Raw genomic sequence first — 25,198 nt, 5'->3', positions numbered from 1 at the left:
TATATCTATTTGTGTTATTTATAGAACACTGTGACCTCACCTGTCCTCACCTTTAACATGTGACCTCACCTGTCCTCATCTTTAACATGAGACCTCACCTGTCCTCACCTTTAACATGTGACCTCACCTGTCCTCATCTTTAACATGAGACCTCACCTGTCCTCACCTTTAACACCATGTGACCACACCTGTCCTCATCTTTAACATGAGACCTCACCTGTCCTCACATTTAACATGTGACCTCACCTGTCCTAAAATGTAACACCATGTGACCACACCTGTCCTCACCTTTAACACCATGTGACCTCACCTGTCCTGAAATGTAACACCATGTGACCACACCTGTCCTCACCTTTAACACCATGTGACCTCACCTGTCCTGAAATGTAACACCATGTGACCACACCTGTCCTCACCTTTAACACCATGTGACCTCACCTGTCCTCACCTTTAACACCATGTGACCTCACCTGTCCTGAAATGTAACACCATGTGACCACACCTGTCCTCACCTTTAACACCATGTGACCACACCTGTCCTCACCTTTAACACCATCTGACCACACCTGTCCTCACCTTTAACACCATGTGACCTCACCTGTCCTGAAATGTAACACCATGTGACCTCACCTGTCCTCACCTTTAACACCATGTGACCTCACCTGTCCTGAAATGTAACACCATGTGACCACACCTGCCCTCACCTTTAACACCATGTGACCTCACCTGTCCTCAATTATTACACCATGTGACCACACCTGTCCTCACCTTTAACACCATGTGACCTCACCTGTCCTCAATTATTACACCATGTGACCTCACCTGTCATGAACTTTAAAACATCAAAATGAATCAAACTGTTTGTGAAGCAGGAAAAATAGTTTAATTTGAACGAGGGATTCAAAAATATACATATTAGAGTGTTTAGTTATTTTCTATCACAGTGAGAGTCATGAACTTAATTTAAATATTTATAGACACACAGAGTTCTGAGGGGCCAAACCTCATTCAGTTTTTCATTAATGTAACCATGACGACACATTCCTGATATTGTTTCATTAGTTCCTCTTGCTGGGCGTCCACCAGGTGGCGCCCTGCAGCCTCATCACGCTGACTTTCTCCTGCGGGCTGAAGTGCAGGATGGTCAGAATGGCGGTGAGCGTCTGCTGCTTCCCGCTGGCGTCCTGCAGCGTCAGGAACTTGTAGATGACGTTCTTCAGGTACTCCATGTTGGCGCCTTCTCGACTCTGGTCTCGACTCAGCTTGTCCAGTCGCCCTCGCAGCTCGGACGCCTCCTCCTCGTGGCGCTCTGCGTTAGCGATGAGCTTCGCCTGCAGCTGGTGGAGGTCCTCCTCCAACCGGTGTTTCTGCCGCCGTAGCCCGCCCACCTCCACCTCCTTCCTGGCCAGCTGCTCGGCGTACAGCAGCAGCGTGGGCTCAGTGTTCGTCACCCGCCGCAGGGCCTGGCTGATGATGTCACCCTCACTCTCGGCGCCCGACTCGTGCTCCTCCTCTGTGGTTTTGACGCTGTTGTTGGTGTAGCTGAGCGCGAGGGCACGCAGCTGCTCCAGCTCCCGGTCCTTCTCGTCCAGCAGCGCCATGGTCCTCTCTCTCTGTTTGTGAAGCTCCGCCTCCAGTCGCAGCAGGTCCTCACGGTGCAACGCTTCCACTCGCTCCACTTCCTGTCGGTGAGTCTGCTGCAGCGCCGCCGCCTGTTGCTGCTGCTCCTCCAGATGGCGGCGGTGCGCGGCCTCTGCCTCGTCGCTCTGGATGCGCAGGTTGATGTACTTCTCCTTCACCTCCGACAGCTGGTCCCGCACCTCCTCCAGCTCCTTAGCCTGGCAGCCATCTTTGACGTTCTTGTTCTTCAGCACGACCTGCGCTCGCAGCTTGTAGCGCTCGAACTCGTCCCTGAGCTGACGCAGCTCCTGCTGGTAGACGAGCGCCGAGCCTTTGTCTCTGCTCAGCTCCAGATCCGTCTCTGCCAGGTTCTGGATGTCGTGGTCCGGGTTCCTCTGAGTCGCCAGCAGCAGCAGCTTCTTCAGCTTCTCCATCTTTTCCCTCAGAGCGACCACGTCCAGCTGAGCCTCGTCCATGCCCAGCTCGCCGCTCATCCTGCTGGACGCCGCCATGGCGAGCGTTTTGTTCTCCGTGTCGAGCTGCAGGATCCGCTCCCTGAGTCTCTGAGCGAGCTGCTGGTCTCTCTGCCGAGTCTTCTCGCAGGAACCGAGAAGCTCGGACAACTCGGAGACTCGCTCCTCCAGACTGGCGACCCGAGCTTCTGCAGACTGAGCGCGCTCATGAGCACGCTCCTCTGAATCGCTCACCTGCAGGAGCACAAAGAGGAAACAATGACATCACAGAGCAGGGAGGGGTGTGTGTGTGTGTGTGTGTGTGTGTGTGTGTGTGTGTGTGTGTGTGTGTGTGTGTGTGTGTGTGTGTGTGTGTGTGTGTGTGTGTGTGTGTGTGTGTGTGTGTGTGTGTGTGTGTGTGTGTGTGTCTGTGTGTGTGTGTGTGTGTGTGTGTGTGTGTGTGTAGCTCTGTGTGTGTGTGTGTGTGTGTGTAGCTCTGTGTGTATGTGTGTGTGTGTGTGTGTAGCTCTGTGTGTGTGTGTGTGTGTGTGTGTGTAGCTCTGTGTGTGTGTGTGTGTGTGTAGCTCTGTGTGTGTGTGTGTGTGTGTAGCTCTGTGTGTGTGTGTGTAGCTCTGTGTGTGTGTGTGTGTGTGTGTGTGTAGCTCTGTGTGTGTGTGTGTGTGTGTGTGTGTGTGTGTGTGTGTAGCTCTGTGTGTGTGTGTGTGTAGCTCTGTGTGTGTGTGTGTGTGTGTGTGTGTGTGTGTGTGTGTAGCTCTGTGTGTGTCTGTGTGTGTGTGTGTGTGTCTGTGTGTGTGTCTGTGTGTCTGTGTGTGTGTGTGTGTGTGTGTGTGTAGCTCTGTGTGTGTGTGTGTGTGTAGCTCTGTGTGTGTGTGTGTGTAGCTCTGTGTGTGTGTGTGTGTGTGTGTAGCTCTGTGTGTGTCTGTGTGTGTGTGTGTGTGTGTGTGTGTCTGTGTGCCTGCAGCTCTGTGTGTGTGTGTGTGTGTGTGTGTGTGTGTGTGTGTGTGTGTGTGTGTGTGTGTGTGTGTGTGTGTGTGTGTGTGTGTCAGCAGGTGTTATGGTCTCAGTCTAAACCTGGTCTAAGTTGGTCATGGTCTAGGTTTACCTTCCTGGTCTCCAGGTGGATCTGTTCCTGGACGTGGTGTTTCAGCTCCGTCAGGTCTCTCTGAAGTTCTTCCACTCTGGGATCTGGTTTCTTCTGGTTCTCCTCGGCGACCTGCAGCCTCCTCTTCAGCTCGTCTCTCTCAGCCCTCACCTGGCTCAGCAGAGCCTGGGACTCCGCCCCCCGGTCCACGGCCTGAGAGTTGAGGAAGATGGTGGAGTTGGCGTCCTGTAGGCGGAGGTCTGCGTCCTGCCTCAGGTCTCTCTCCTGCTGCAGGAGCCTCTGCAGCTCTCGGAGCTGCTGGACGTGGTCTCCCTGCTCCTGCTCCCTCTCGTGCTGCTGCGTGATGACGCGAGCGCGGCTCTCCGCCAGCTGCTGCAACAGCCCCTGTAGCTCCGCCTCCTGCTGCGTCGTCATGGTGGCCAGGCGTTCCCGCAGCTCCTCCATCTCCTGCTTCAGCTGACGCTTGTCGGCCTGGAAACTCGCCTCCATCCGAGACTTCTCCTGTGTCACCGTAGCCAGGGCGCCGGTGAGCGTGCTCAGTTGGCCCTTTAACTGGATGACTCGGCGGTCTGCTTCCATGCTGGGAGGGGGTGCTGCATGTTGAGGCTCCGCCCCCACGCTGCTGCCATCTGAGCTGCCAGCGTCAGGGTCAGACCTCAGCCACTGCAGGAAGAGAAACAACAGAGAACTTTTAAGAACATTTACATGATTAAGGGTCATACTTTAGGGGTCCCAGCTGAAGTTTAGGGGTCATAGTTGTAGTTTAGGGGTCCCAGTTGTAGTTTAGGGGTCGTAGCTGAAGTTTAGGGGTCATAGTTATATTTTAGGGGTCCCAGCTGTAGTTTAGGGGAACACAGTTGTAGTTCAGGGGTCCCAGCTGTAGTTTTGGGGGTCATAGCTTTAGTTTAGGGGTCCTAGCTGTAGTTTTGGGGAACACAGATGTAGTTTAGGGGTCCCCGCTGTAGTTTTGGGGTCCCAGCTGTAGTTTAGGGGTCCTAGCTGTAGTTTAGGGGAACACAGATGTAGTTTAGGGGTCATAGCTGTAGTTTAGGGGTCCCAGCTGTAGTTTAGGGGTCCTAGCTGTAGTTTAGGGGAACACAGCTGTAGTTTAGGGGTCACAGCTGTAGTTTAGGGGAACACAGTTGTAGTTCAGGGGTCCCAGCTGTAGTTTTGGGGGTCATATCTGAAGTTTAGGGGTCACAGCCGAAGTTTAGGGGGTCAAAGCTGTATTTGAGGGGTCACAGCTGTAGTTAAGGGGTCATAGTTGTATTTTAGGGGTCACAGATTTAGTTTAGGAGTTATAGCTGTAGTTTGTTTAGTCATTTTATAAAATGATGTTTCGGTCTCTAAACTATTACAGACTTTAACAAATGTACCGCTGAGCTGGACTTCCTGGCTGGTTCTCCCTGGTCCTCCTCACTCTGGTCCCCTCTGGTGGTCTCGCTTGGCATGTCCACGGACGCTGCCGTGTCTACGGACGCCGCCGTGTCCAGGCTGTCCTCGCTGTGCAGCGAGCAGCCGTCATCTGGGAGGTCAGAGGAGGTGGTATCCTGCTGGTTCAGGTCCAGCTCCTGGGTCACAGACAGGACCTTCACACTGGCCTCCAGAGCCTCCTTCTCCTTCATGAGACTCTTGTAGGCCCGGACCACATCTTTAAACCGGGTCTGGTACTGGACCAGCTGCTTCTTCTGGGACTCGATGGTGTCCAGCAGCTCCTTCCTGCCGGGACCGCCCCCAAAACTCATCCCGAACTTCTCCATGGCTCTGATGGTCCGTCAGGGTCGGAATGGGTCTGAGTCAGCTGCTGATCATGACAAGAACTAGGACTGGGTTTGTTGGTTTCTGAAACATAAACAAACATCAGAGCGGCCCAATGAACAGACAGGAGGCTATGCGATCCGGGACAGGGTGAAGCCCTCATCTATCCCCTTTGTATTCATACAGTTCTGGTTTCTTTATTCCTGTTGTTTCTTATCCATCATTACACTACGGTTAATTTATTTATCTAATTTTTACCTTTTACAGTTATATTGTTTATATTAGTTCTGTTGTTCCATTATTCACCTTAATAACTTATCATTTAGTATTTGCCTACTTGCACATAGTTCTGTTTACATCTGTTAGTCCGATCACTGTCCACTTATATCTGCTATATTTAGTATTTTTAAGTTAAGTTTAAGCTTTAAGTTGTATTTAAATTGACACTTTATATTTAGGTTAAAATGTTTCGTACCTGCACTGTTGTTATTTTACTGCTCTGTTTGCCCCCCGGGGACAAATAAAGTTTTTTAAATTTGAATTTAAATTTTCCGGAGGATGGGGGGAGAAACCAAGGCGGCTGCGGCTCAGTTGGTAGAGTCAACGCCTCTCGACCGAAAGGTTGAGGGTTCGATCCCCAGCTGAGCAACATGTCCGATGTATCCTTGGGCAACACACTTAACCCCCGCATTGCTCCCGCTGCTACTGTGGCGGTGTATGAATGGTGATGTACGTCGCTTTGGATAATTAATGATTATATTGTGTATTTTGTTTTGTGTTTTTGCTTTGGCAACATCTTCGACCAAAACGTCACAACAATAACAACAACAATAACAATTTAATTAAACAGAGAAATGTATTGTTTTTAAATTATCTTATTTTTATATTTTATTTCCAGAGTGCATCAGTTGTCTCTTTTTAAAGTTGACATATCTTAACTTTAACTGAGATAAAGTTCAGTCGGACGGAGGAGAGTGAAGAAATGCGGAAGATAAAAGTTTAACAGCTGATGTTATTATCCCGGTTTAATTTACGGTTCTTACCCGGTAAACAGCCTCCAGCGGAGAGACAGACCAACTGTCGGTGTTCAGCAACTTAACAGTTAACACAAAATCCACCTGGTGTGAGTAATTTAATCAGAAAAACATGTTAATTTAACAAAACAAACTCAGAGTTTATCCGATGGGCCGGACACTGTAAGCTAACGGCCGCCATGTTGGTCCAAACCGGAACTGGAGGAGGACAAGGAGGCGGGAATATGATGCTGCGTTCAATGCTGTCAGGAAAACACACGATCAAATACGGTTTTTTTTTAATTTTTACTTTTAATGTAAGAATAAGTTATAACTGGTACTTTAACTAAGTTTCAACGTAGCTCCTAAATAGTCTGTACAGCTTTATATTATTACAATAACCAGCTTAGAGAATAAAGTTTCACAACCCAAGAATAAAACAGAATTAAACAAATCATCATCAGTTTCATAATTAGTCAAATGTATTATAAAGACTTTTAAATGTATATATATTTAAACCAATGTTGTTTATCCATGTGATAATTCTGATTAATAATCTACGGTATAATAAAATGGTAACAGTATATTACATTCAAACAGCTGGTGGTTAAATACTTTACGGATCTGTCAAAAGGATAAAAAACTGACGCAGATATTTGTTTGGATGAAAAAGACTTTCGTTAATGAATACAGTTACAAACAATCGTGAAACTTTTCTGATACTTACATCTATTTTCATACACGAAAATTAGTTTGAATTAATTTAATTAGTTGATGATTAATACCACAGACTGTAAATGATAATATTTCATATGCAATATGTGTTTTATAGATTATGTTATGTTATATACAATCTATGATTAATTCAGATTAGTCTCCGTTTCAACCGATGAATTATGTCTGATATTCGAATTTACCTACTGCAATTGCACTTTATAACGACTCCCCTTTAAGTAAGAACAGAAGACATTTAAACTTTTAAACTTTAGCCTGAGTTGTATATATTATATATCAAACTGTATAGTGGGCTCATGTTTTTTTGTATGGGTGGAATATGTATGTATATATCTGTATATATATATATATATATATACAGATATATCTATATATATATATATATATATACAGATATATCTATATATATATATACAGATATATCTCTATATATATACAGATATACAGATATATCTCTCTATATATATACAGATATATATATATATATACAGATATATCCATATCTGTCTGACCTCCTTCACATCGCCACTTCAGCCCGCTCCCTCAGATCCTCCTCCTCCATTATTATTATTATTATTATTATTATATGTGTTGTGTTGTGTGTTTATATGTGTTGTGTTTGTATGTGTTGTGTTGTGTGTTTGTATGTGTTGTGTTTGTATGTGTTGTGTTGTGTGTTTGTATGTATGTGTTGTGTTGTGTGTGTGTGTGTGTGTGTGTGTGTGTGTGTGTGTGTGTGTGTGTGTGTGTGTGTGTGTGTGTGTGTGTGTGTGTGTTTGTATATATGTGTTGTGTTGTGTTGTGTTGTGTTGCGTATTTGTATGTATGCTGGCTGCTGGAACACCTAAATTTCCCTGCTGGGATAAATAAAGTATATCTTATCTTACCGCCTTTCTGCCTACACCTGAACGCAGCATTGTCGTTTTAATTTTAATAAAGTTTTTTTTTTTTTTCTGTTTTACAGTGACGTCATTTGTTCCGCGTTGGCCTGGACGTGGCACCGAGGAGGAGCTGCGCCCTCTCAGCCTGTTTCTTCGCCTGTTTCCGTCTCTCTCCTGCGGCGTCAAACCAGCAGCTTCTCCCCCCGGACTTCACCGGCCGACTTTCCCCGCGTCAGGTTGTTCATCGTCCCGCCTGTGAGCCGGGACACTGAGGAGGTTAAAGATGGGTCTCACGATCTCCAACCTGTTCACCAAACTGTTCGGGAAAAAGCAGATGAGGATACTGATGGGTGAGCTAGGCTAGGCTAACTAGCTCAGAGGCTAACCGGGCAGGGGCGGGCGGGAGGAAGAAACCCCTCTTTTTGAATCTTATTTAATATTCAGATTTATATACAACATAAATATTCATCCGTGAAGTTCTTAATGGTTGAACTGACGACACAAATATAAGAAAGTGTTTCAAATAGATGCTTTAAATGGCTAGCCACGACGGCTAACGGAAGCTGGGTCAGATGCATTTGTCGAGGGTTATCAGCGTCAGCATCCGTGTGTTTAAAGGTTTAAGTAAACAAAAGGTTTAAAGAGGGTTTGTGTGCAGCTGTTTACGACTCTTCTCTGATCTTGTTGTCTCTTTTTCTGATTGTTTCAGTGGGTTTGGACGCGGCTGGAAAAACGACGATCCTGTACAAACTGAAGCTCGGAGAGATCGTCACCACCATCCCGACCATCGGTAACCATCAAAAACATGATCAATAACCCCTCAGAGATACGTGTAGCTCAAAGATCAGCCGATTACACCTGGATCAGACACTTTCTGAGAGATCCTTTACTCACAGTGACTACAAACACGGAGGAGGTCTCACTCCGAACCAAAAAACAAATACTACGGTGTTGTCACAATAATGAGGAGCATCTACACGCATAGAGGATCTCTGGTGTCGCTTAACACACAGTTTACTAAGTGAACAAATGTCAGACTGTCACCATGGTTACTGTTCTGAAATGTACGAAGAGCAGCTGATAGGTGACAGGAAGTCAGTTGATACACACAGGAAACCCTGATGTGTGTGTGTGAGAGAAAGAAACCACTGTTTACTTGTTTGTTTACTTGTCCGTTAAACATGTTGTTTATTTGCATTTCTTTTAACAATCTGTTAGATTTTGAAGAACTGTCGTCTTCATGTGTATTTGCATGTTTTTTAACGTGTGTGTTTACATGTTTGTTTGTGTGTTTCAGGGTTTAACGTGGAGACAGTGGAGTATAAGAACATCTGTTTCACAGTGTGGGACGTCGGAGGTCAGGACAAGATCCGACCTCTCTGGAGACACTACTTCCAAAACACACAGGTACACAGACACACAGGTGTACGACACATAGGTACACATACACAAAGCTACACAGGTAAACATACTTAGATGTAAACATTTCGCTCTAATATAAATGTGTGTGTGTGTGTGTGTGTGTGTGTGTGGTGCGTTCAGGGTCTGATCTTCGTGGTGGACAGTAACGACAGAGAGCGAGTCACAGAGTCGGCAGAGGAGCTCTCCAAGATGGTAAGAAGCGACATCCACACTTCATCTATGATGTCATCGGTCACATGACTGTAGCGCCATGATGTCATGAGTCACATGACCCTCCTCTGTCCACAGCTCCAGGAGGATGAGCTGAAGGACGCCGTTATCCTGGTGTTTGCCAACAAACAGGATCTTCCCAACGCCATGGCGGTCAGTGAACTCACGGACAAACTGGGTCTGCACGGCCTGCGCAACAGGACTGTGAGTGACACACAACTACACACACACACACACAGCTACACACACTCACACACAACTACACACACACAGCTACACACACACACAACTACACACAACTACACACATTCACATGTGTGTAGTTTACGATCAGATACACACAGCAGAACTCACTTATGAAAATGTGTCTAATGCTGCACCTGTCTCTCCCTCACCTGTCTGTCTCTCAGTGGTACGTTCAGGCTACCTGTGCGACTCAGGGGACGGGTCTATACGAGGGTCTCGATTGGTTGTCCATTGAGCTGTCCAAACGTTAGATCACCTCACAGGAAACAGGAAGCAGCTGTGTGATGTCATCAACCGAATTCACCACAAACAATGAAGACGAGGAGGGGGAGGAGTTTTAAAAGACTGATCTTGTTTTTTTGTTTTTTTTTTAAATTATAAATGTGTCTTAGAGGAAGTGATGTCATGGACTCTGAGCTCACCTTGATTTTCCATCATGCTCTTCTTCTCTTGTTCCTGCAGACTTTTATTTTTTTCTTTTACTCCGCATGTTTAAACTCTGAATCATGTGACTCCAAGTTGACCAGGTGGGAAGGCGGGGCTTCAGACAGGTTACATTACAGCTGTGGTTGATGGCGGGGTTTAACTACAGGTGACAGTGTACCTGTGTGAAGGGGGCGGGGTTCACGTCAGGTGACAGTGGACCAGGGGGCGGGGTTTATTACAGGTGACAGTGCACCTGTGGACAGGGGGCGGGGTTTACTACAGGTGACAGTGCACCTGTGGGCGGGGGCGGGGATAAAGACAGGTTACAGTTACCTGGTGGTGTTATGGCTCATTCCGTACCTGAAGGCCTCGTCATTCCTAAAAGATGTGCAGAAGAAGAATCTGAAATAATGATGATGCAATAAAGGTTTTTTTTTTCTTCTCAGCTGTTTGTTTGTGTTAATAATAAAACATTTATTTAAAGGCGCCTTTCAAAACTCTCAAGGTCACCTTACAGAGCAGAGATTAAAAACAACAAAGTAACAACAAAACGATAAAATTAACATTAAAAACAGAAATGTACAGGATGTAAAGGAGTTATGAGACCGGGTGGAGAATGATCAGACTGAATAAGTTTAAAATGATGTGAGATGAGATTTGAAAATGGAGAGAGAGTCGATATTACGGATTTGTGGTGGGAGGGAGTTCCAGAGGTGAGGTGGGGTGGGGTGGGGGGGGCAGAGCGGCTGAAGGCCCTGGACCCCATGGTGGACAGGCGGGCGGGTGGTGCAGTGAGTTGAATGGAAGAAGAAGAAGCTGCTGTCGGACAGGAGTGATGTGATTAACAGAGGGCGTTCTGGTGATGATGCGAGCGGCAGAGTTCTGGACCAGTTGAAGTTTGTGGATGGACTTGAGAGGGAGACCAACGAGAAGGGAGCTGTAGTAGTCAACACTGTTTTCTCTTCAACTGGATCAAAGTGTCAAAGAAGGAAATCACAAGTTTAAAGGAATTTATTAACAATGAACTAAAGATAAATAATAAGTCACATAGATCAATGTGTAGATGAGTGAAGTGAGGGTGGAGTTCAGAACCTAACCAGCAGGTGGCGCCCTGAGAAGAGGAGAGTGAAGAGGGCTGTTTAACTCAGGTGTACGCTGATGTCCTCTCTGCCTATTGGCTGCTGAAGATAAACAATTCAAACCCAGGCCGATCAGGTCACTCCTTCATTTGGTGTAAATGGATTTGAGCTTGTATAGCATGTGCTGCATGCTTTGAGCTGGGGATCGAACCCTCGACCTCTACCCACTGAGCCACAGTAGACACATTACAACATGAGCAGGAATCAAACGATCATTTTTAAATCTTTATTTTCAGGTTAAACATAAATTCAAACACACACAACTTTATATAAATCTAACAGTTGAACAGAGTTAAAAACACATCAGACGTCCTGCTCAAACAGGTGACCTCTGACCCCTAAGATCAGCCCGTCATCATCCCCTCAGTTCCTGTCCCATCCGTCTCGTCTAAACAGTGATTGGCTCCTGCTGGTTGTTCTGACGTTTGACCACGAAAACTTTCTGACCTGAGACCGTCACAGTGTAGACAAAGTCCTCCAGAATCACTGAGACAGAGCAGGTGAGAACAGGTGTGAGGGTCACCTTAAGCTGACTGTGTGTGTGTGTGTGTGTGTGTGTACGTGTGTGTGTACGTGTGTGTGTGTGTGTGCGTCCGTTACCTGACATGCGCTTGAAGGGAGGATCAGCTGATCCAGGTAACCTGAATCGACTCGCCGTTCTCACCATCTGCATCATCACACCTGCTGTATGTTCATCGTTCTCCAGCTCACCTGCAGACTGAGGAGGACACAGAGGTCAGAGGTCATCCACCTGATAGGTAAGTGTTTATATGCATGATTGAAATGCCTAACTGAGGTTGTTGTCCTGATATGAGTTTAGTGTTTGTATGAAAGAACGACCTCTGACCCTAATGATGTGAGTAATCTAATGATGCGTTCCTGATTTGTGCTGGATCGAACGGACTTGCACTTGTATATTTATTTTCTAGTCTTCTGACTACTCAAAGCAATTTTACACCGCAGGTCACACCTACACATTCACAAAAAGATCAGAGAATTGGTTTTAATTTATGACTTCAAGTTTTGGACCAGAAAGAAATATGACAATATTGTCAGCATATAATAGACAGTTAGAATATATACACACATTTGGGAGATTATTAATATACAGAATTGATTGATTGATTACATTTATTTCAGACATATCAAATAAAATCAAACATATCAAAAATAGGGGTGCTGGTGGCGCAGTGGTTAGTGCGCACGCTCCATGTATGGAGGCTGTGGTCTCAAGTGGGCGGCCCGGGTTCACATCCCACCTGTGGCTTCTTTCCCGCATGTCGTTCCCCTCTCTCTCTCTCTCTCCCTGATTTCCGACTCTATCCACTGTCCTATCTCTCCATTAAAGGCACAAAAAAGCCCAAAAATAAATCTTGAAAAAAAAAACATGAAATGAACAGTGCGAAAATACAATAAACAAAAAACAATGTTCAAATTATTTCACAAAAAAGGAAAAAAGCAAATTACAAATATTCAATTGAAAAAAACTGAAAAGGAGTAGGAAGAAGTATAAAACTTATTTAATCCTACCCCTTTTCCACAGCTCAATGATTAATATTTATGAAGAATAAAAAGTAAGGGGCCTTGGATACTACCCTGAGGAACCCCTGAAAGACCTAAAGTTGAATGGGGTTCGGTTCAGAGTTACTCACAGCCAGAACTCCGTCCTCACTGATCACCAGGTACCCGAGCTGATCCGGTATCCGCTCCAGACCCGCCGTGAGAGCCGCTGTGGTCTGAAAACAAACAACAATATTCCCAGTGAGCTAACAGGCTAACTGCTAACAGGCTAAACAGAGTTGTTCTGATCTCACTATTTAAAAACATCCGGGTCACTTGGTCGTGACGGAGACATAAACAACTTGATAATGAACTTAAAATATATTTTAAAAACAACAGAACTCACCATTCTTCTTCTGTTTTAATCAGCTGTTGTAGCTGTGCTGCATTTCCGCTTTACTGTGTGTGTGTGTGTGTGTGTGATCCTCACGTGACTGCTGCGAGGCCTTCACGTGCTGTTGGAAATTAAAAAACTAATCAAAAATACGTTTAATTTGTTTTATTTCGAACATTTTAAAACAAATAAATAAAAACATACAGACAAATAAAATAATAAAAGCATATCTTCTGTAAAGACTGCGTATTTAACTTGGATGTAAGATGATGTAAAAATGTATAACACATCAACAGAGCGAACTAATAATATTATTTATTTTTAGAACTTTTTTCTTACATTTTATAGCTGTTTGTATGGACATTTAAATTTCGTTTTAATAACAATCAAACGGGTTTAATAGAAGGGTCCCTCTTTACACTTTGAATATTGTACTAATACTAGTTTACAGTGTAAAGCTAAGATTTACGTGGAACACCTGAAGGCAGCAGGCTCCTGTCTTAAGGTGACGTCACTGGCTGTTATTTGACCAGTTTGTGTTTGATAGATAAAAAATAATCAAAACGGTATCATCATGGTTGATAGTTTTAACATAAATTACTCTGATTTAATTATCGATCCGTTTTGTGACGTACTTCCTGCCAGTGGGAGCAGAAGGAAAGCGGAAGTGACGGTCAGCTGACGGGATCACATGACCTGTAGCATCTGTCACAGAGAAGCTAAATTCCTCCTCTTCTTCTCCTTCTCGGGGTTTTCTCTTGTTTTTCTGCACACCGGAGCTCCGTGATGGCCGGACGCGGGAAACTGATCGCCGTTATCGGTGATGAGGACACGTGCACCGGATTCCTGCTCGGCGGGGTCGGTGAGCTCAACAAGAACCGAAAACCGAATTTCTTGGTGGTGGAGAAGGACACGAGCATCGCGGAGATCGAGGAGACCTTCAAGTGAGTGTTTACTGTAAATCAAAACCTCTTTAAAATATATGAATATAACGCTCACTGTATCAAACCAAACCCCGTTTAGAAATCACATCATTTAAGGCTTTAACTCGATACACTGTGAATGGTTTCCCTCAGATGAAAATGCAAAATCATGAAGGACTGAAGTGAGATCTCGGTGAATGAATGAGGCCGATAACAGAAGGAATACATAATCTGTGGTATTTTATAAACACAGACTTTAAAATTATCCTGTTTTTATCAGAATTGTAAATTTATTGTTTCGTGAATTGAATCTGGTGCAGTGACGGAATCACCTGATGTAGCAAACATATGTCTGCAAAGATCCTGATCCTCAAACAAAACTCCATTCAACAATCAATTTAATTGTATTTTTTTTGTATTTCACTGAGCAGGAGAATATGCTGACTAAACCTTTTGAATTGAAACTCCTAGTTATAAGATTTCAGTGTCATCCTGCAAAAACAATCTGTTAAAATTAGAGCCTGACCGATTTATTGACCAGCCGATAGTTATATAATCCCGGCCGATACTAGTGTATCAAGTGACGATCAGTATCGGCTAATTTCATTGCAGATATGCTCATATATTACAAGATTCAGTCTGCAGTCAAACAGCATTTAATTTGATTTTCACTGCATTACACCAACAGTTCTCTTTCACCAGCAGAGGGCGCTGTAGGGATTTACAATAAGCATCATTGCTCAGTTACTTTACAGTTTAGTGACCGTCTCGTCCTTGTCTTCTTCTCTGCAGGAGCTTCTTGGCTCGTACCGACATCGGCATCATCCTCATCAACCAGTTCATCGCCGAGATGATCCGCCATGCCATCGACGGCCACATGGAGTCGATCCCCGCCGTGCTGGAGATCCCGTCCAAAGAGCACCCTTATGACGCGTCCAAGGACTCCATCCTGCGCCGCGCCAAGGGCATGTTCTGCGTCGAGGACTTCCGTTAAACACACACACACACACACAGCTGTGATTGATGTGAACGTCCTTGTCTTCAGTGATTCCAGATTTATCTAAATCGTTTTTTTTTCTGACCAACGTGTGAATCGTTCCCTTTGATGTTCAGAAACAGGAAGTAGATCATGTGACTCCTGGTGGTGATTGATGTGCAGTTTGTTCTGTCAGCTGAGAGCGACTCACACAGGAAGCAGTTTGTGTGTTTTTTTTGTCTCTTTTAACTTATAAAAACTCTTAATGTGTTCAAGAAAATAAAAGATTTGTTGGTTGTGATTTTTTGTTTCTGATTTATTCATCGATGTGTGAAAATCTTTGGACAAACGACACAAATCAAACACAGGTACGGAGGCCCTGGAGGGTCACATTAGGGAACATGTAAGTGTGAACAACATTGGCTAGCTGACAATCCAGACATTATTGTCAAAAGCTTATTATTTATTTCTTCCCTGAAACTTATTGATTCTAAGGTGGTCGACAAATAACCTCTGATCCAGGTTGTGTGAGTGCGAGTTCTCACGTCAATCAAACAGGTAAGGTCAAAGGTCACGCAGTTCTCATGGAGCTGATGATGTCACAGCTGATAAAGTCAGAGTAAATACATAAACACAGACAAACTGACCTTCACAGAGGTTTCAGTTGATCATGTGACCCTGAGGCACAGTGTGTATATATACAGTGAGGGGGCGAGCGAGCTGCCCTCTCTCTCTCTCTCTGTGAGGATGATCGCTCTGACCGAGATGATGATGATGGTGGTGATGATGTCGCTGGTGTCAGCCGGTCCTCTTCCTCCGTTCAGGTGAGATTTTTAAAAAACATGAAAACCTGATCAGTTCAGTTCAGAATCATTCAAATGTTTTTTATTTTAATGTATGAGAATTATATTTGTACATGCATTTAATTAATTCAATAATTATATATTTATTTATATATTTGTTGATTTATTTCCAATATTAAATAATTGATGACACATTTAATGATTTAATTAAATATTTATATATTTCATTTTGACACTTTTAGTCCTCCATACATTTGTGCATGTTTGTGTTTCCTGTGTGCAGTCGTGATGAAAACATCACACTGAGTCCTCACCTGCACAGGTACGCTCAGGAGAACTCCACCAGGTGAGCGTTTAATGATCCCCCCTCCCACAGCTCCTCATGCTTCCTCCTGCTTTGGTCCATGCAGAGATAAAAAGTCCCGCGTTGTGTTTTTGTTTTTGTTTCAGGTTCGAGTCTCATCCAAACGTGAACTCGAGTCTGGTCGAGCCCCCGCGGTCAGTTTAATATTTCCACCCTCACAATAAAACTGAACTGAGTTCATAAAAAAACACAACTGTGCATCATTTTTTTTACAACTTTAAAAAAGTTGTGGCTGTGGTATTTTATCTGACTGCAACTTGAGCCGAGATTCATTCTTCTCTGTTTGTGTTTCTTTGTTTTTCAGACACGACTCGATGAACGAGCCACAGTTTGATCGGGCAACGTACGTGATGTGTTCATTCATTAATCAGTCAGGTGTAGTCTGTACAGGTGTGTTCTTCAAGTTGAAGGACTATAAGGACTATAATTACTCTTTATCAAAATATTCACTACATAGTACTTACCTGTATGCTTACCTGTTCACTCACCTGTGTAGATATTTACTTATAGAAGTCCAGTACAAATCTTTACCTGTATGATTACTCACCTGTAAACATACTGAACTTTACTTTTGAAAATTCAAACATGACATCTGTGTAGCCAGGTGTTCTCCTCACCTGTTGTCTCACCTGTTGTCTCCTCTGTTGTCTCCTGTTTCCTCACTTGTTGTCTCCTCTGTTGTCTCCTGTTTCCTCACTTGTTGTCTCATCTGTTGTCTCCTCTGTTGTCTCCTGTTTCCTCACTTATTGTCTCACCTATTGTCTCCTCTGTTGTCTCCTGTTTCCTCACTTGTTGTCTCACCTGTTGTCTCCTCTGTTGTCTCACTTGTTGTCTCACTTGTTGTCTCATCTGTTGTCTCCTTTTTCCTCACTTGTTGTCTTCTCTGTTGTCTCCTGTTTCCTCACTTGTTGTCTCCTGTTTCCTCACTTGTTGTCTCCTCTGTTGTCTCCTGTTTCCTCACCTGTTGTCTCACCTGTCTTTTTCAGTGTCTTTACCTTCCCTCGCTGCAAACTTGCCACCTGTCTGATAACAAACCTGGGCTCTGACCTGCAGCGCGGCGATGAGAAAACGGGCGGAGACACCACAGACCCCCTGGGCTTTGGAAAGAAATAACAGGAAGTGGATTTTAATTTCACATGATAAAGTGTTACACTCAGACTAAACACCAGGGGGCAGCACCACAGTGTGTCACTGATGAATGTTTTTTATCTGTCAGATCTGAACACTACGTTTCCCATAATTCTTCACACCTGTCAATAAACTGCATTAATTAAAATGATCCTGTGATCGATCTTATTATTAAACCTTTAGACAAAGTGTTTTCATGTTTTTCCCCTGAGCGTTGTCTGAGAGGTCGGAGTCTTCTTCTTGACTGAAACACGATCAGCTGATTGGTAGATTGTGTCTGAAGTGTCAATCAAACCTTAGCCGCCAGAGAAGCAGCTGGGCTTTTGTAGCAGACTTGAGATATTTGCCCGTTGGTATGAAGGAAGGCACTCGCATAGAAATCAGGATCTCCACACAAAAAAAGTCTCTCACACACACACACACACACACACACACACACACACACACACGGCGGGGTTTTCACTCCAGTATAGACACTTTCACACTTTTACCAGGAATGAGCAGCTTTGTCACTAAAGTGTTGATGTGCATCATTAATTAGAGCACCCCCCCCCCAAAGGTCACTCTCAAGGTCACAGACTGCTTTTGCGTCGAAGAGTATTACATAAAGGTTTGGAGGAAGTTCACCAAAATAAAATTACTAAATATTCACTCACTCACTTTCTAAATACTCCCCTCTGAACTTCTCAAAACAGGAAAGAAAAGGTCAACAGCCGAAGTCGTAACATGAGCATAGAATAGAATAGAATTACTTTATTGATCCCAAACTGGGAAATTGTGGTGTTACAGCAGCAGGTTGTCCAAAAACACAATATTAGTAAAAAACACAGTAAAATATTAAATACAAAGTAAATAAGCACTAAAAAATATCAAAACTAAGAATGAGAATATATACAACCAGGATTTAACTAAGCATCACTTCTAGTCTTAAATATGAAAGATTAAATACAACATACTTTGCTGGAGGTAAAAATAAATGTGCAAAAACAGAGTATTGACATATGGAGCTGTGCAATCAGTGATAGCATATTATTATTATTATTACACACACAAACATCTCCAAACCAAAAGGAAACAAAGAAGTTAGACAGACGCCTTATATCCACTTACTGAAGAAAGTGACTCATACACAACCTCACCCTGATTTTTGAATAACTGTAACCTTCACTCGGACCTCTAAACACTTACTGCACATTCAGACTGACTGAGGACTATGTCGATGAAATCTCTAAACAAACTGCTCGTGTTTGTTCCTCTGCTTTGAATGTGTGTGCTGCACTCTCTCCATGAAGGACACTCAGGTTTGGTTTGCTGCTGCACAGTGCGCGTTTTCAAGGTGACTGCTTCTGAACTCTGACAGGAACCCATGTGTCACAGCTCATAGAGTTCTGCAGACGATGAGTGCGTTTGGCCTTTGCATGGACTTGAGTTTCCCGGTTTTGGATTGGATTTGTTTAAAGTCCGATAACACGAGCAGATGACGCTTCATTAGAAAACAAATTAAATGTGTGAGTGTGTGAGAGTCTTTTTAAATTAAAACAGTGTTTAATCAAAATTGAGAATTTTTTTATTTTTTATTATGTTTTCATCAACAACTTTAATTAGCTTTAAATTCTCAGAAAGCTAATTTCATGAATTATTTATGAAATGTACGTCAAACATAAAAGAACACGTCTGCTGCATCCACTCACAGATGCTAATAAGATGCACACACTCACACACTTACACACACACACACACACACAAACACACACAGCTCATTAACATGTGGAGGGTCTGTCTGCTTCATTATGAATATAAAGCTCAGCAAGGCTCAACCTGAAATAAAACATCACCATTTACATTTGAGTTTTATGGGTTTAAAAATGGACGCCTCTTTGATGAAAAATAAATCTGTTTCATCTGCAAACAGAAATACCAAAGAAGAAGAACACCTAAACAAAGAGAGGCAGGGGGTTCTACATCACACCTGACTTACAGCCAATCACAGAGCTGCATTGACGAGAGAGAGAGAGAGGGAGAGGGGGCGAACGAGGCTCAGAGCAGGAGAGAGAGAGGATGAAGGTGTGATGAACCTTTTATAGACTAGAAGAAAAAAAGTTTGTGTCTCTTCATCACAGCGGAGGAGGCGGAGAGGAGCAGCAGTGAGGAGGACGAGAAAACGAGGAGCTGGGATTCTTAAACGATCGATCGTTTGGGATCGATAAAGAAAAACATTGAAGACGAGGAGGAGAAAAATCTGTGAGTGAATCTGAACTCTGCTGCTTTTTTATTTTTTAATGTCTCATTCTGTATTTTTAGTTTTTCATTTAAAATCTTCATCGATGCGCCCTCCGGAAAATTTAAATTAAAAAACTTAAAAGAATCTTGAATATGAGTTGGGTGATGGGTCTGCAGTTTGAAAATAATCTCCTTAGGTGTGAAATCATCGTGTCTGAAACAAGCGGCAACCTCCAGTCTTGATTAATGAAGTCAGTGTGTAAATGTGACTCTGTGACTGATAAACTACATCAACGTCTCACAGGAAGCTGCTGTGTCCAGATGCTGGCTGCAGCCCTTCATCATGGTCAATGTGACACCTGACAGCCCTTCAGGTGACCCCCTTCATGACTTCAACTACCCGGCGCTGGTCCTCGGCGTCCCCCTGATCCTGGTCATCATCCTGGGAAACATCTTGGTGTGTGTGAGCGTGCTCACTGAGCCCTCGCTGAAGACGGCCACCAACTACTTCATCATCAGCCTGGCGGTCGCCGACCTGCTGCTCGCTGTGCTCGTGCTGCCGCTCTACGTATACTCAGAGGTCAGAGTTCACCAGGACCAGGATTACTGTACACCTGGATAATATGGACACAGTGTTAATGAGGACCAGGTGAATACACACCTGGATTACAGGGACACTGTGTTCATGAGGACCAGGTGAATATACACCTGTTTTTAAAAGAAACAGTGTAAATGAGGACCAGGTGACTATATGACTAGATTACGAGGGCACAGAGTTAATCAGGACCAGGTGAATACACACCTGGATTATAATGACACAGTGTTAATGAGGACCAGGTGAATATATGACTAGATTACAAGGTAACAGTGTTAATGAGGACCAGGTGAATACACACCTGGATTATAATGACACAGGGTTAATGAGGACCAGGTGAATATATGACTAGATTACGAGGGCACAGTGTTAATGAGGACCAGGTGAATATACACCTGGATTATAATGACACAGTGTTAATGAGGACCAGGTGAATACACACCTGGATTACAGGGACACTGTGTTCATGAGGACCAGGTGAATATACACCTGTTTTAAAAAGAAACAGTGTTAATGAGGACCAGGTGAATACACACCTGGATTACAGGGACACTGTGTTAATGAGGACCAGGTGAATACACACCTGGATTATAATGACACGGTGTTAATGAGGACCATGTGACTATATGACTAGATTAGGAGGGCACAGTGTTAATGAGGACCAGGTGAATATACACCTGGATTATAATCACACAGTGTTAATGAGGACCAGGTGACTATATGACTAGATTACGAGGGCACAGTGTTAAGGAGGACCAGGTGAATATACACCTGGATTATAATGACACAGTGTTAATGAGGACCAGGTAAATACACATCTGGAATATTAGGACATGTTGATGATGAGGACAAGGTGAATATACACCTGTTTTTAGGAAACAGTGCTAATGAGGACTGGGTGAGTACACCTGGATTAATAGGATCAGGTGAGTCTGGATTATGAGGACCAGGTGAGTTCATCTGGATTATGAGGACCAGGTGAGTACACCTGGATTATGAGGACCAGGTGAGTACACCTGGATTATGAGGACAATTTGTTAGATGGATGTCATGTTGGTGTGTCTTCATCACAGTGTCTGTTTGTGTGTTGTTAGTTTCTTGGAGGCGTGTGGACTTTGAGCACCTTCACCTGTGATGCTCTGATGACCATGGATGTGATGCTGTGCACGGCCTCCATCCTCAACCTGTGTGCTATCAGTGTGGACAGGTAAGCGCACCTGAGTGTGTCTCTCTTTATCCTGATCTGAGTCTTCAGTATCGAAGACGAGAAGATGAGGTCAAAGTCTCTACAACGTCTACATTACTCTTCCTGTGTGACTACAAGTCGCTTGGTTACGGTGAATGACATCACTGATGATGTCATCACAGACACATCTTCAGTTGCACTTCTTACATGAGGCCGTTTCTATTTCATCGTGACTCCTGTATTTCATGTGGTGTTCGCAGCTCATTAAGAAGATGACAGATTTCTATAAATGAGCCGTGCATACTGCGAGACTCACACGTGTTGAGAAGACTTAATGAAACACCTCGTTACTGCTAATTCACAAGTTAATCGTGTTGCCTGAGACATGAAACTAAATATAGAGTGTCACCTCACCTATAAAAAAAAAACTCTTTCAAAGTCAGCTGATCATGACAGGTGTTGAGATATTCCAACTGTGATCTTGGTTACCTGGGACACATCTTTAGTTCAGAGACATTAAAAACAGCCAATAAGATCCCATCAACACGGCACAGAAAGATCAGCCAGAAAAGCAAAGAATCGGTGTCACCTGTGGAACAGCCTTCAGGCGAGCTGCTGGGCATCAAAAAACCCACAAACCTCAAAACAGGCAACAAAACACACAAAACACACATAACACATGGCCCCGGTTCAAGTCCGACATGTGGATTTCTTGCTCTATTCTCTTTCTGGCTAAAAGTCCCAAAATAAATTTGTTTAAAAATAAGAAAGCAGGGTCTTTAGAAGTGGTCTGATGGGGGAATCAGGGTCTGATGGGGTCATCACGGTCTGATGGGGTCATCAGGGTCTGATGGGGTCATCAGGGTCTGATGGCGGCATCACGATCTGATGGGGGCTTCTTGGTCTGATGGGGGCATCAGGGTCTGATGGGGCATCAGGATCTGATGGGGGCATCAGGGTCTGATGGGGCATCAGGATCTGATGGGGGCATCACGGTCTGATGGGGTCATCAGGGTCTGATGGGGTCATCAGGGTCTGATGGGGGCTTCTTGGTCTGATGGGGGCATCACGGTCTGATGGGGTCATCACGGTCTGATGGGGTCATCAGGGTCTGATGGGGCATCAGGGTCTGATGGGGGCATCACGGTCTGATGGGGGCATCATGGTCTGATTGGCCTGAATTGGTCTAATGGGGGCATCAGGGTCTGATGGGGGCATCAGCATCACAATCTGATGGGGGCTTCACGGTCTGATGGCGTCATCACGATCTGATGGGGGCTTCAGGGTCTGATGGGGTCATCAGGGTCTGATGGGGGCTTCAGGGTCTAATGGGGGCATCAGGGTCTGATAGGTGCATCAGCATCACGATCTGATGGGGGCTTCAGGGTCTGATGGGGGCATCAGGGTCTGATGTGCTCTCTGGTTCTGGTTTCAGGTACATTGCGGTCGTGGTCCCTCTGAAGTACAACAGGAACCAGTTCAGCGTCCGTCAGCTGGCGCTCATCGCTGCCACCTGGCTGCTGTCGCTGGGCGTGGCGAGCCCTGTGATGTTCGGTCTGAACCAGGTCCCCGGTCGGGACCCGAGCGTGTGCAGACTGGAGGACGAGCGCTTTGTGGTGTACTCGTCCGTCTGCTCGTTCTTCGTGCCGTGCCCCTTAATGCTCTTTCTGTACTACTGGATGTTTCAGGGCCTGCGGCGCTGGAGCGGGCGGAGCCGGTCCAAAGCGGGCCCCGCCTCTCGCCCTGCTCTCTCTCTGCATCTCTGCCTGGTCCCACGGCGAGCTAAAACCACGACGTCAGGAAGTCAGGAGAGAGTCCTGTACGCCGCTCCTGACAGCCTCAGTCCCACCTCTCTGTCAACCGTCTCCACGGTAACGCCCACCGTGACCCCTGTGATGGAGGAGGACAGGGGGGCGGCGCCAGAAAGCGACCCGGTGACGACTCCAGGGGACAGCGCGTCAGAGAGGATGCGGGGCGGCGGCGCGAGAGAGGACAGCCTGATGAAGAGGAGCGCCGCGAAGAGACGAAGAAGAAACAAGAAGAGCAGCCGAGTCAGCGGGCGGGAGAGGAAGGCCATGAAGGTACTTCCTGTTGTGGTCGGTGAGTTTTTAACAAATAATAATTACATTAATTTACACCTTTAATGTTTATTTCAGTGTAAACATTAGCTCATTAGTGATGGTGCGTTTAAGTGTCTCAGCAGTCGATCTGACGTCTGCAGCTCTGAACACAAACTCTATTTGTTCGTCACACTCTCAGTTTCATGCTCAACACCGAAGCTTTTCATCCTCATTAAAAATCGCCGTGGAAACCACTTTAGTGTCTCAGCAGCAGCTTTTACTCACAGGCTCAAACCTCCTGCACACTCACTCTGTGACGAGCTCACATTCACATTCAAAATGTTATTTTTTAAAGCAGACGTTAAAGAGGACATATCATCCCCCTCCTCCACCTTTTCAAACAGTCCCCTCCTCCACCTTTTCTAACAGTCCCCTCCTCCACCTTTTCAAACAGTCCCCCTGTGGTCTAAATGAAACATCTGTGCTGTGCTTTGTTCAAAATATAACATGAATCAAGCACCAGAGGAGGTTTGTGACCCTGTATAAACCAGCTCTCTCAGAACGCTCCGTTTTGGTGTGTGTGTCTCTTTAAATGCAATTTAAGTGAGTTTTCCTTGTAGACATCACTCCTCTGTAGCGAGAATAAAAATGGAAAAAGCAAAAGTTTTGTTCTAGTCTGGGGGTGGAGTCCATGGGTGGAGATACCAGGGGAGGGGAGGGGATTTTCTTTTTTACCAGAATCCCACTGTGACATCACAAGGAGAGCACATTTGAAACGGAGCATTTTCCTCTGTGTTGTAAGACTTATGCAGACCACAAACAAAGGACTGGATGGGTTTATTTCACATGTTGTGGGTCAGTAGACTCTCAGGTTACCAGATATATGTTCAACACACTGTAGAAGAGGATTTTTCAGAATATGTCCCCTTATTTATTTTCCTCTGCAGACCCCCAAACATGTTCTGAATGATAAGAAACTTCCTGTTTCATAGACTGTCCCTCTTACTGTGTCTTTCTCCAGGCGTGTTTCTGGTCTGTTGGACGCCTTTCTTCATCGTCCACGTCACCAAGGTTCTCTGTCGGTCGTGTGACATCGGTCCCACGCTCATCTCCGTGGTAACATGGCTCGGCTATGTCAACAGCGCCGTCAACCCGATTATCTACACCGCCTTCAACGCCGAGTTCAGACACGTCTTTCACAAGCTGCTCTGCTGTCAGGCATGATCCAAAAAAACTGAGACCGAAACATCTTAACAGTCTTTTATTTGTCCCTGTCTTACTTTGAAGGTTTTCAAATTAAAAGCATGAATTGATTTCAGCCCAGAGACATAAAATCTGTAAAAAAAAAAAAAAAAAAAGGGGCGATTTAAAGTGTGTTGATGTTTTCTTTAATCGATTTAAAGGAACAGTGACAATCATTTATTTAATGATAAATATAAATATAATTATTCTTCCTTTTGGTGCATTAATAACAAAATGAAATTCCTAAAATTAGAAACTGTAAATAAGTGTAGAAGACAAACAGAAATATTGTGTTGAAGCTCAAAAAGAAAGTTTATCATGTTTGAGTCTTTGAACAAGAAAAAGAACAAACGTTCTGTTAGGTTGTTTTTTTAAACATCAAATAAATCAGTAAATCTTTTTTTTTTTTTTTTTAAACAAATACAAACAAATGATTGAAGCACATAAATATGATCAACAATAAACAAAGACAATATTTCTATTTTACCTTTGTTTGTATTTACATCTTTTTATCAGCATGTTTTTGTTTATATGTTAGATTTTTTTCTGTTTCTTTCCCTGTTTGTTGGAAAGTTTGAGTTTTAAAAATAAATCCTCAGGCTCTTTGTTAAGCAGCCATGGAAACTACACAGTGGTTTCCATGGTAACAAGGAACCATATACACATCCTCCTCCAACACATGATAAACATGTTTAAATCATATTTATATAGGCAAGTGGTAATGTGAAATCCTGTTTTATCCTGCTGATTTAAAGATTTCTGTCTGTTTGCACACACACACA

General features: G+C 44.3%; 6 protein-coding genes and 1 long non-coding RNA gene across 7 annotated transcripts; 4 read left to right on the top strand and 3 right to left on the bottom strand.

The window, feature by feature from the left end:
• Nucleotides 1-860: 860 nt before the first annotated feature.
• On the bottom strand, nt 861-6,658 carry gcc1 (GRIP and coiled-coil domain containing 1). Its single transcript, XM_061030316.1, has 4 exons — nt 5,997-6,658; nt 4,572-5,037; nt 3,196-3,858; nt 861-2,327 (listed from the first exon to the last, which is right to left on the bottom strand). The coding sequence occupies exons 2-4, from the start codon at nt 4,953-4,955 to the stop codon at nt 1,059-1,061; spliced, it is 2,316 nt and encodes a 771-aa protein (XP_060886299.1). The 5' UTR covers nt 4,956-5,037; nt 5,997-6,658; the 3' UTR covers nt 861-1,058.
• Nucleotides 6,659-7,686: 1,028 nt separating this feature from the next.
• On the top strand, nt 7,687-10,331 carry LOC132956719 (ADP-ribosylation factor 4). Its single transcript, XM_061030323.1, has 6 exons — nt 7,687-7,932; nt 8,292-8,372; nt 8,880-8,989; nt 9,125-9,196; nt 9,293-9,418; nt 9,625-10,331. The coding sequence occupies exons 1-6, from the start codon at nt 7,866-7,868 to the stop codon at nt 9,709-9,711; spliced, it is 543 nt and encodes a 180-aa protein (XP_060886306.1). The 5' UTR covers nt 7,687-7,865; the 3' UTR covers nt 9,712-10,331.
• A 906-nt stretch (nt 10,332-11,237) lies between these two features.
• Nucleotides 11,238-13,058, bottom strand: lamtor4 (late endosomal/lysosomal adaptor, MAPK and MTOR activator 4). Its single transcript, XM_061030326.1, has 4 exons — nt 12,932-13,058; nt 12,678-12,761; nt 11,626-11,743; nt 11,238-11,511 (listed from the first exon to the last, which is right to left on the bottom strand). The coding sequence occupies exons 1-4, from the start codon at nt 12,932-12,934 to the stop codon at nt 11,414-11,416; spliced, it is 303 nt and encodes a 100-aa protein (XP_060886309.1). The 5' UTR covers nt 12,935-13,058; the 3' UTR covers nt 11,238-11,413.
• Nucleotides 13,059-13,595: 537 nt separating this feature from the next.
• Nucleotides 13,596-14,856, top strand: atp6v1f (ATPase H+ transporting V1 subunit F). The gene is made up of 2 exons (XM_061030324.1): nt 13,596-13,863; nt 14,635-14,856. The coding sequence occupies exons 1-2, from the start codon at nt 13,706-13,708 to the stop codon at nt 14,834-14,836; spliced, it is 360 nt and encodes a 119-aa protein (XP_060886307.1). The 5' UTR covers nt 13,596-13,705; the 3' UTR covers nt 14,837-14,856.
• A 635-nt stretch (nt 14,857-15,491) lies between these two features.
• zgc:193726 (uncharacterized protein LOC561161 homolog) lies at nt 15,492-17,264 on the top strand. The gene is made up of 5 exons (XM_061030325.1): nt 15,492-15,642; nt 15,905-15,967; nt 16,072-16,119; nt 16,290-16,328; nt 16,972-17,264. Exons 1-5 carry the CDS (start codon nt 15,566-15,568, stop codon nt 17,096-17,098), a joined length of 354 nt encoding a protein of 117 aa, XP_060886308.1. The 5' UTR covers nt 15,492-15,565; the 3' UTR covers nt 17,099-17,264.
• On the bottom strand, nt 16,599-16,974 carry LOC132956724 (uncharacterized). Its single transcript, XR_009666077.1, has 2 exons — nt 16,891-16,974; nt 16,599-16,798 (listed from the first exon to the last, which is right to left on the bottom strand). It is a non-coding gene; the product is annotated as an uncharacterized LOC132956724 (long non-coding RNA).
• Nucleotides 17,265-18,856: 1,592 nt separating the features above from the next.
• On the top strand, nt 18,857-24,816 carry drd4-rs (dopamine receptor D4 related sequence). The gene is made up of 5 exons (XM_061030322.1): nt 18,857-19,354; nt 19,638-19,913; nt 21,023-21,135; nt 22,550-23,214; nt 24,196-24,816. The coding sequence occupies exons 2-5, from the start codon at nt 19,677-19,679 to the stop codon at nt 24,396-24,398; spliced, it is 1,218 nt and encodes a 405-aa protein (XP_060886305.1). The 5' UTR covers nt 18,857-19,354; nt 19,638-19,676; the 3' UTR covers nt 24,399-24,816.
• Nucleotides 24,817-25,198: the final 382 nt, after the last annotated feature.

This window comes from Labrus mixtus, chromosome 22 (assembly GCF_963584025.1).
Source record: "Labrus mixtus chromosome 22, fLabMix1.1, whole genome shotgun sequence".
Classification (NCBI taxonomy): domain Eukaryota; kingdom Metazoa; phylum Chordata; class Actinopteri; order Labriformes; family Labridae; genus Labrus; species Labrus mixtus.
The sequence above is the reverse complement of the archived record's forward strand: the minus strand, read 5'-3'. Positions and strand labels throughout refer to the sequence as shown.